The sequence below is a fragment of the Quercus robur genome, chromosome 7 (genome assembly GCF_932294415.1).
Source record: "Quercus robur chromosome 7, dhQueRobu3.1, whole genome shotgun sequence".
NCBI classification, from domain to species: Eukaryota; Viridiplantae; Streptophyta; class Magnoliopsida; order Fagales; family Fagaceae; genus Quercus; species Quercus robur.
The window spans coordinates 11,247,136-11,257,584 of record NC_065540.1 but is presented as its reverse complement, the minus strand read 5'-3'; the positions used below and the strand labels follow the sequence as shown (position 1 = coordinate 11,257,584).

General features: G+C 35.1%; 1 protein-coding gene across 1 annotated transcript; it reads left to right on the top strand.

The window, feature by feature from the left end:
- The first annotated feature begins 632 nt into the window (after positions 1-632).
- LOC126692229 (uncharacterized) lies at positions 633-8,517 on the top strand. The gene is made up of 13 exons (XM_050387754.1): positions 633-739; positions 935-1,036; positions 1,143-1,216; positions 1,309-1,380; positions 1,489-1,517; positions 2,649-2,699; positions 3,108-3,158; positions 4,373-4,432; positions 4,540-4,622; positions 4,977-5,124; positions 5,605-5,655; positions 6,453-6,557; positions 8,128-8,517. The coding sequence occupies exons 1-13, from the start codon at positions 678-680 to the stop codon at positions 8,269-8,271; spliced, it is 1,032 nt and encodes a 343-aa protein (XP_050243711.1). The 5' UTR covers positions 633-677; the 3' UTR covers positions 8,272-8,517.
- Positions 8,518-10,449: the final 1,932 nt, after the last annotated feature.

The window sequence follows — 10,449 nt, the reverse complement described above, 5'->3', positions numbered from 1 at the left end:
AAGCGGTGGAGTACATAAGTTGCAAGACCAAGCAACATCAGAGGTGATAGTCCATCTAATCAAATGCCTAAATTGACCCCCTAATTCAGGTAAGCCACAAAGACTAATCCACAAGAAATTAATTCTCACAAGAACTGGGAATCACAACTACACGCCTTTGAGGAGTTTTAAATGGTTCTTTCAAAAACAGCACATGTTCATTGGAAACAACTACACCATTTAAAAAGAAAGTAGTTATTCCAAGATGACTTTATAAGCATTACATATCTGCACAAAAATCATATTAAATATATTTTTAAAAATTTAAATATATATTAAATATAAGTAGATTGAGTCAGGATAGGTGGATTTATGAATCTTATAGCCCATACCTAAACCGATCCGTTGTGAAAAATATCACAACCCAATCCAACTCACAAACACCTAAAAACTGACTATGGGTTAGGTTGGATTAGATCAATTTTAGTGAGTTGGCGGGTTGGCTGCACATCCTTAATAAACAGGCACCAGTATTTAGCTAGTGCTGGCCCAATTTAACTTAAATAATTGCTTCTGTACAAGTCCCAGGCCCAGGTCCAGCCCCAGCCCCAGCCCCAAGCATCCAATCATATCCTACCACAATGCTAAAAACCCAAAAAACAAAAATAAAAAACAAAAAACAAAGGAAGAGAAGTGAAATGCTTCTTCGGCCCAGTGCCCGACCCTTCTGTCTTTCACTCTCCTTCCACTCTAATGCCAGGTACTATATATATCTATAATCTATTGCTACATAAATTTCGTGTAAAATTCAAAGTTTCAGTTGGATTGCTCATATCTTTTAGCACGTACACAAAATTTTGTACAGTGTTTAGTAGTGTGATCCATATTCCTAACCGATTCTAATGTCAATGCACTAATTATGCACTCCACACTTTTTTCCTATCTCTGAATTTAGGAGGAGCTATAGACCAAAGTGCTTAAGCAAAGACATGGGTCGGGTCGAATTGGATTCCAAAGCTAAAAGGCAAGCAGATTTTCGATTATGCAATGTGTCCAGGTACATATTATTGGGTCACCTATGTTTTTGTCTATGCAGTCTTATAGTTCTCAAAGATTTTAAGGTTTTTTTTTTTTTTTTTTGGTGATGTTGTTTTTTTGGTTAGTCACATGACTGAGTTGCTGGAGATTCGTGCTGATGATCCTAAAATGCATGTTTTATTAATCCCTGGAAATCCAGGCAAGTTGGGTTTTTTATTCTTTTGTTGTTGGTTTTGTTGATATAGTTTTGAGAACTAGGATCAGGGTTTTGTTTGTTTATTGTTACTATAGGTGTTGTTACATTTTATAAAGACTTTGTGGAATCATTGTACGAGCTTCTCGAAGGAGATGCATCTATAACAGGCAAGACTTGGTTGCTTTCTTGTTCTGGTTAATTTTCTAATTTTTGAGCTTTGATCTGTGAGCTAATTTGATTGCACATTTTGTGTGTGTTAATTTGTTAATCAACAGCTATCAGTCATTTATCCCACACGAAAAAGGTACTTATGCTTAGCTATTATGAGATTAAGCAATGGCTGTTTTTGTTCCTTGCATTATTATTGCTGTTTAAGCTTTCATTTGTGGTGTTTTAGAATTATGCTGTTCGACATATCAGGTCCAAGCCTAGAGAATGGAGGCTCATGTTGTCAAAAAATCTGTAATGAACAAAAATTTTGCAAAGTGAAACTTGACTAATGCCTGATTTTGAAAAATGGTGTTCCTTAAATCAACTAACAAAGTGTTCTTTCTTTAGTAGCTGAGAATGGTCTTCCTTTGTAAAATGTCAAGAATTACATGAGTAATAGAAGAAATTTCATTTGGATTGGAAGATTATTATTTGTTTTGAAAGAACAACAGGGTGCCAAATACTACGGTGAGGTTTTTGAATACTACTACATTTGCAAATTCAATTATTAAGACAATTAGTAATTGATGTGGCTTGGCCACTGTTTGCACACACAATAGTATTACTAGGCTGGTTTGTGTAGTTATGTTTACATTTGTACTGAAAATACCTTCTCTTGAAATCTAAGCAATAGATGGCAGTTGGAGTTTGGGAGTTAAAACCAACTCAAGCTATCTTTGAACTTCTTGCTATGGGTGACAAACATTGGAGCCATGCTGTGACCTAGCTTGTCTTCCTCAAGATTGCAAATTAGTGAGCCTTAAGCCACCCAAATATGAGTTGTTTGTATGCTTTTGAATGTAAAGGTCCAATAAAGTTTGTAGTACTAAATTCTTTTTGACATTAATTTTCATAGAAAGATTGAAGTGGTTGAAGGAACCAGTTGATCAGTTGACCATGAAATTTTATACTTTAGCCTCTACTTATATTTATTTCATTATATGTGTGGTAAATGATTTTTGGAGTTGGGTTTCCATCCTTTCTGTGCAAGCATCTTTTTGTTTTTTCCTTTTTTCTCTTTCCCTTTAGATAAAATGTTCATTTTTCATCCTTTGGTATTACTACTTGTGGGCAATGCTTCAGACGATCAACATGTTCACTTTGATAATTTTCATAGCTTTATTTGTTCTGTAAGAGGATCTTTGCAACATAACTTGTTTTCTATCTTTTTCTTTTCAAAATTGCTAGAAAAGATGATTATGATGTGAAGTTCTCTTTTTGCTAGGACTGGGACCATGGAAGGTTGTTCTCATTAGAAGAACAAACAGATCATAAGGTAGCTATCTACTCACTTTCTTTGAGCAACATTTTGGCCTGGTAAAAGTGACCAGTGTTATGTTGGGATTTTTGAATAAATAAATGAAGTAAAACCTGTACCATACTGATGAAGAATCAGATTTAAGTCTTTGCTTTTGTGAAATTCTTGGAAACCTGTTGATTTATCTGTGTTAGTTTGAACGTTGCACTAATTCTGTAGTAGAATTTAGATACATTCCAATTTACTGAATGTTCCCCTGGAAATGATGTCAAATCAAATTGGTCTTTTGTACTATCAATTTTCCTTTTCTTCTAGAAATCCAACTTCGACATTCAGATTCAACCTCTGTTTTTCCTTTATTATCTATTAAGAGCACTTTAGCTACTGCATTTGACCATAATTTTCTCAGCCTCGTGTTTTTGGCAGATGGATTTCATCAAGCAGGAGCTAGAAAATATTGAAGTTCCTATTATACTGGTAAGTTCATTTTTTATGATTATGTTTTATACTTTCAATATGATACTGGCCTTTTGGAAGTGCCTTGTTATGGAAAGGTTCAATTAGTATCACAATAGAATGATGTATCAAATTATGGTTTTTATGACATATGAGTTCTATTTGACTGCTTATGAGCAATGCTGTGTGATGACTAACACTTTTTGTTTCTTACTAACTAGACTCTCTTTTATTTTTTATTTTTTTGCATAATTAAATAAAATTTTATTCTGAAAAGACTATCTTGTACACAGGATCTATATATAAGGTAACCGAAAGAATTACAGAGAATGAGAATTACAATCAAAATACAAAAGAATGCATATCACTAAGACCCAAAACCTGAGATCAGTCAAACAATGACCTGATAAAAGCTGACTTAGATTTAGCCAGAAAGGCTTCCTCATCTTCTAAAGTGAGGAAAAGATCAACTACACACTGTTTAGTGTTTACTAAACCAATTCATTTGTTCAGATAAAAGATCAACTAAACTCCTTGACATAACCTTTTGAACCTCAAATGCCAAGAAGATAAAAGTCCACACTGCATATGCAAAGTCACATTGTAATACAAATTATCCATTGTCTCACCACTCTCCTACACATGCCAAGAGGATTAGTGTGTACTTGTTGGTCATCCATTCATGATTCGTTGGTGCATAAGCACGTCTAAGTATTAATATTTTGCTAATATGGGGGGAGTTTTTGTCTAAAGTTGTCCTTGTTTTAGGTTTTTCTTTTAATTTTATTTTTGACATATACTGTGATCCCAAATATTCTCAACATAGATGTTAGAATTGTGAATGCCCTTTCTTTATCTGATTTTTAATTGTGGTGTTCTTCATTCTGTGCTTCAAATGAAGAAGAGTTTTGCACTTTGATAAAAATGCACTTTCCAACTAACAGAGTATTGCCTGACTTTGTTGAGTGACTTGGCGATGGAAACTGTCATTGAATTCCAATCCTTGAACTACAATGATTTGTGTAGTTTCATTGCTTTGTGTCCATATGTCATTTTCAGGCAGTGAACTCTATTATTGCTGTAATAAGTCAGTTGATTCCTCTAGCTTAGAGAAAAACGATTAAATCATTTGTGTTATTTCCTGTGATCCTAGGAAAGCATATAATATTGTGTGACTTGATTTCTTGTTTTTGTCCTGAAATTTGTAGTAGCTGACATTTAGTTTCTTTGTGAAGGTCGGACACTCTATTGGTTCATATATATCTATTGATATGTTCAGGAGATCCTCAGAGAAGGTGATGTCAACTTTTGCTAAAAATTAATTTGTTTGATATGATAATGCTGCCTCCTCATGTTCTCACTTTATAGATCCTTTTCGTTGACATTTCTGCTGGGTTTATAGGTGATATATTGCATTGGGCTATATCCATTTTTGGCCTTAAACCTGCAATCGACAGAGCAGTCTATTATTGGAAAAATTGCAGCGTAAAATTCTTTCTTTGTTATGCATAATGCCACTCCGCATCCTCTTACTTTATGATCTATCTGTGAAGATGCTGGGGTTTCAATGGATTGGGTGGCCTGCTGGTCCAACCTAGTGCACCCTGAAAATAGTTGGACAAGGTCCAAGGGGATATGGTCGATGTATTTCAATTTGTTGTATTATAGTGAAGATGTGTCAGAAAACAACAATGGCTAATGATCGTTTGGTCATATAACGAGTTTGAGTTTTGGCATTCTCACTTGGTTGTAAATGCATATCACTGCATTCTGTTAAACTTTTGACAACTTACATTAAAGCAATTGTAGGGACTGATGGTATCTGTTTTGGAGTTTCAGGTCACGAGTTTTAAGTGTTGCACTTAGTCTCATTGTGGCATCATTGGGATTTTTACCACGAAGTGCTTTGAGATTGATTGTGACAAACTCTCTTGCAAAGTCATGGTCAGCTGTAGCGGTTGAGGCTACTTGCTCACACTTGGTACAGGTGAAGTTTTATCCCTGACAAATCTCTTGGGAAGTCATATGATACCAATGAACTTTCTTGGAAAGTATTAAAAACCAATTTGAATGTTTAATTTTTCTTATGGTTAATCTATATCTGTACTAATGATGTACTGTTGAATGGTCTTGGAAAAAAAAAAAACTCCTTCCTTATAAACAACAATTAGTTTGGATATGATTTTCACATGTGCACTACAAAAGGTGACTCAGTACCCATTTGGTATAGCTTATTTTTTTCAGCCTTTTGAAAATGGGCTTTTAGAAAAAGCTCTACCTAGAAAAAATTGAGGTTTGTAAAAATTGTACTTTGAAAAGGCGCAGTTTCAACATGGGATGCCAAACAGGTACTCAATTGGTTAAGATTCAAAATTTGTGAAAGTTCAGTTATTTTTGTGACTATAGGGTATGTATGTCTTCTGATTTTTAAATCTCTCAGTTAACTTCTGTATTTATTTATCTACAGTACCATACAATGCGGAATGCACTATTCATGGCAATGACAGAATTCAGAAAGGTAAGATATATATTGTGAAAATTTATCATCAGTTCTCCAAAGAGGCCACAATTACAGTAATCAAACATATTTATAGAAGAATTGCATTTCTGCCAATACTTATAGTTGCTATACTTCCTGGCTTAGCCTGGTTGAGCTCTTCAGGTTCTGATGATGTGGTTCTTTAAACGCAGTCATTATTTTTATCCTTTTATATAAGTTATACAGCCTTCTTATTCTCAAGACTGTTCTTCCATTAAATTTTTCATCCTTTCCCCCAAAACCCCTTGCCTCCACACTTTTTTACAATTGTTATGTAAAAGCAGTTTTAACTTCTATTTCAGGTCTGTATATTCAAAATGTGCACCCTATAAGTCGTTAATAACCTCATCTGTACTTGATTTCACATTACATACTTTCATTGGCCATGCATTCCTCTGTTCATTAGGAAAGATTGGCCTACTATATGCGGATACCTTTAGCTGTGACTCACTATGTGTGATTGTCTGAATAATGTATTTTTTTTGTCCTCCTTCCTCTCTCTCTCTCTCTCTCTCTCTTTTGTTGGGGGGTGGGTGGGGGAGGGAGGGGGGATTTTCTTAGCTTATTACTTAAGTTGATCATATTTGCATATGGGTTTTATATTAGCAGTGTCCTTACTCCATACGTTATAATTTATTTGTAAATGTTTGTTACAATTAAGTAAATATGCATCGATTGCCTTTTACTCCAACAAAAGATTCAATTGTAGCATTGCTCATATAGGAGTAGTAAACTATATTCACAAACTTGTGCTGACTAAATGCAATTTATGGTAGCTTACAGCAACACCAGATTGGGCGTTTATGAGAGAAAAGAAGGAGAAACTTGCATTTTTGTTTGGTGGTGATGATCACTGGGGTCCACTTCAAATGTTTGAAGAGGTATGCGATGGATGCTGTATGTTTAAACATGTTTGTTGTCTATTTATGTGTGTAAAGGGGGTTTACTATTTTCCTGAAAGGCTTCAAAGGGATATGTGTTAAGAATGTGCAATATTTGAACGGGACAAGCACATGTTTTAGTTTGTATCTTGGAAGACATGCTTAACCACAACCCTCTAAATATTGCCTATGCCCTGCTCAGATTCTTCTTTCTTCCTCCTATCCCTCAAAACTATCTAGGTAAATCTTCAGACACTCCATTTTTCTTAATTCATGTTTAAATTACCCCTAACATTTGAAACAATACTTGACCCCTCAATTTTCAAAGCGGCATAGGTATCCTATAGTTTAATTATTCAGAAATTTTTACAACCATCTAATGTTAGAGAGAGTGCGTATAAGATAATTAAACAAGTGGGGACTAGTTACTTTTGTAATTTAAGGGATAAAGCATTTGTACTCTGTTTGGTGGTTATGATTATCTCAACAATACATGTTCATGAGATTAATGGCAATAAGCCATAAATTACAATCACTTTCATTTGAGAGTAGTGATGGTTATTTGCCTAAGACAAATGGGTGCCAGAGATGGCATATGTCTTAACTGAGGGTGCTCTCAAGTAGGCATGCAATAAGATGGAAATCCTTTATATATATATATATATATATATATTCAGTAGTTACAATTAGGGGGGCGGCACGTGGGGGGGTGGGGGGGGGGGTGATTTGAACCCTTGATGTCTCTATTAGAGACACTAGGAAGTGCCAATTGAATTATAAAGGCTCTTGGCCAATAAGATGGAAATTTTTAATGAACTGAGATGGTGGGGACTAGTTACTTTTGTAATTTAAGGGATAAAGCATTTGTACTCTGTTTGGTGGTTATGATTATCTCAACAATACATGTTCATGAGATTAATGGCAATAAGCCATAAATTACAATCACTTTCATTTGAGAGTAGTGATGGTTATTTGCCTAAGACAAATGGGTGCCAGAGATGGCATATGTCTTAACTGAGGGTGCTCTCAAGTAGGCATGCAATAAGATGGAAATCCTTTATATATATATATATATATTCAGTAGTTACAATTAGGGGGGCGGCACGTGGGGGGGTGGGGGGGGGGGGGGGTGGTGATTTGAACCCCTGATGTCTCTATTAGAGACACTAGGAAGTGCCAATTGAATTATAAAGGCTCTTGGCCAATAAGATGGAAATTTTTAATGAACTGAGATGGTGGATCGTGGTTAATGTGGCTGAATGCCAATGAGCTCTAGCTCAAATGGCTCCTCCTCCCCTTACTGATGAACTCTAGTTCAAAACCCACTGGGTGTGTGTATAACTTAACAATTAACATTTTTTAAATGTGGCTGAGTGAAATGATGTTGATGACAAATGCTGCAACAATATTTATAGTAATGGTGATAACTGCTACAGTGAAAACTTCTATCATTGTGAATCTGCTTCATGATGTTGAGGTTGTCTAGAAATTATATTCTCTATTTTCCCCCATAACTTTGGCATTCTTTAGTCCGACTGTCCGCACTTACAACTATATTTTGCATTCACAGATTTCCAAGCAGTTCCCAGGCATTGCTCTATCAATTGAAAGGGGCCATAAACATGCTTTCTCATGCACTGAGGCTGGTGCATCATGTGTTGCAAAGTACGTAGCAAGCTTGATCAAGAATCAATTATTGCATTCAAGGCAGTAACTTTGGACTCATTTCTTGCTACCATTTCAGATTGTAGTAGTTCTATTTCGTATAGAACTATGTAGTGAAGATTGGAGAATAGATGGTATTGATAATCCCATTATGTTTAGATGACATTTGGAATGATTTAAATCTCATTTTTATAGTATTGTGACAACTAGTAGTATATGCTTAGTTAATACATTAAACAGGAAAATCCAAACCTGCTAGCAGAACTACTGGATCAATTGACAGAAGATTGGTTTCCTTTGGCTTGTATCACCCCCTTCCCGTTAGTTTAAAATCTCCATTTATAATTACACATACAGGTATAAGTTACATAAGACGACGAAGTGTTTAAATGGAATATTGAAGACGTGAACAAATTAATATGATTTTCAGAAATATATATATATATATATATATATTAATATGTTTACGTAGAATGAATTCGATAGTTGCTACTTGCTACTAGGTTGATCACGTAACTTTGCATTGATATAATCATATATAAGAGTTACTATTAGTAACTTTGCATTGATATAATCATATATAAGAGTTACTATTAGATGCTTCTCAGTTACTATTAGATTAAAGCATCCACAGCAGTGAAGCTAAAAATTTAGTTATTTGGCACTACAAAAAGTTACTTTATCTATTTTACTAACTCATTTTACAAAACATCCAGCAACATAGATCTATTTTAGATTTTAACACAATAAAATAATATAAATATCATAATAAATTAATATATCTACTATATTATTTTATTAATTTCTTTCTTTCTCTTTCTCAAAAAAAAAAAATTCTTTCTTTCTCTCTATCTTTGTGCGTGTCGTGCCTCACTCTCCATTGTCAAAAAAAACTTCTCATTTCTCTCCTCTCCACTCTCACTTCTCTCTATCTCGTCGTTGCTCTCTCCTTCCCACCCATCACCATCTCGAAACCTTCCTCGTCGATGCCGGAGACGAAATTGTCGAAGCCCTCGAGGATCATGTGGTTTGTAGGTTGTGCCAGCGCGGGTTTGTGGGTTGTGCCATGGGTTTGTGATCTTTCTCTCTACTCTAACTGATTTGCCATGGGTTTGTGATTTGTGATGTGGGTTTGTGTTTTGTGGTGGTTGTATGGAATTTGGACCGGCGTTGCTTCGATCTTTCTCTCTACTCTATCTTTGTGGGTTTATGTTTTGTATTTTGTGGTGTGGGTTTGGTGGATTGGCGTTGCCTCGGTGGCAGTGGTCTGATCCAGTGTTTTTCTAGTGGCTGGGTGTCTGATTCGATGGGTTTTTATATGGATTTTATGAGCACCATCGTCGGTGAGCTGGCCAGTGAAGCAGAGAGGAGATGAGGGATGCCACAGAGAGAGAGAGAGAGAGAGAGAGAGAGAGAGAGAGAGAGAGAGAGAGAGAGAGAGAGAGAGAGAGAGAGAGAGAGAGAGAGAGAGAGAGAGAGAGAGAGAGAGAGAGAGAGAGAGAGAGAGAGAGAGAGAGAGAGAGAAAGAGAAAATATTTTTTTAATGAGAGAAGAGAGAGAAGTTTAATAAAATATTATTATTATTTTTAGTTCCTTATTACATTGCACAACCATAGCTATGCACTGTAGTAAGAAGCAAAAAAATAATAATATTCTAAAAAATTTTAGCTATTACTCTACTATTGTAACATTCATTTTTGTGTTCTGGTGAAATTAAATAGTTATATAGTTATTTAGCTTCACTGCTGCAAATGCTCTTAATCTGCATTTTCGGAAAAATTCAATGCAAATGCTAAATCACCATTGCAAGACAAGCAACTTTTGGAAAAATAAAGAGGTGAAGACGAAAGTTTTTGGACATTGTTTGCACTGTGTTAAGGCTAACTATAACATTCCTCACCATGACCAGCCTTTTGCTTTATTCAAAGTACAGTGGCGTGATACTCTCACATGAATTTGTGTATTCAACCTTTACTCTCATTTTAATAAGAGCAATGGCTATTCCAAACATTGTATACTCGGTTGTTTTTAAATGAAAACGTGACCTAAAAATCAAACAAATGTACAGTATGTATGTTAGTGTGTGTAAGAGTTATTTCATTTTTAATAAAGGAATTTAATTGTTTAACATTCCCATTTACATGAACAACAAGTGTGGTGTGTCCAAATGGTGTGAAAGGACATAGATTTTCATTCATCTATATCTATATTATATCTAAAAGCTGAA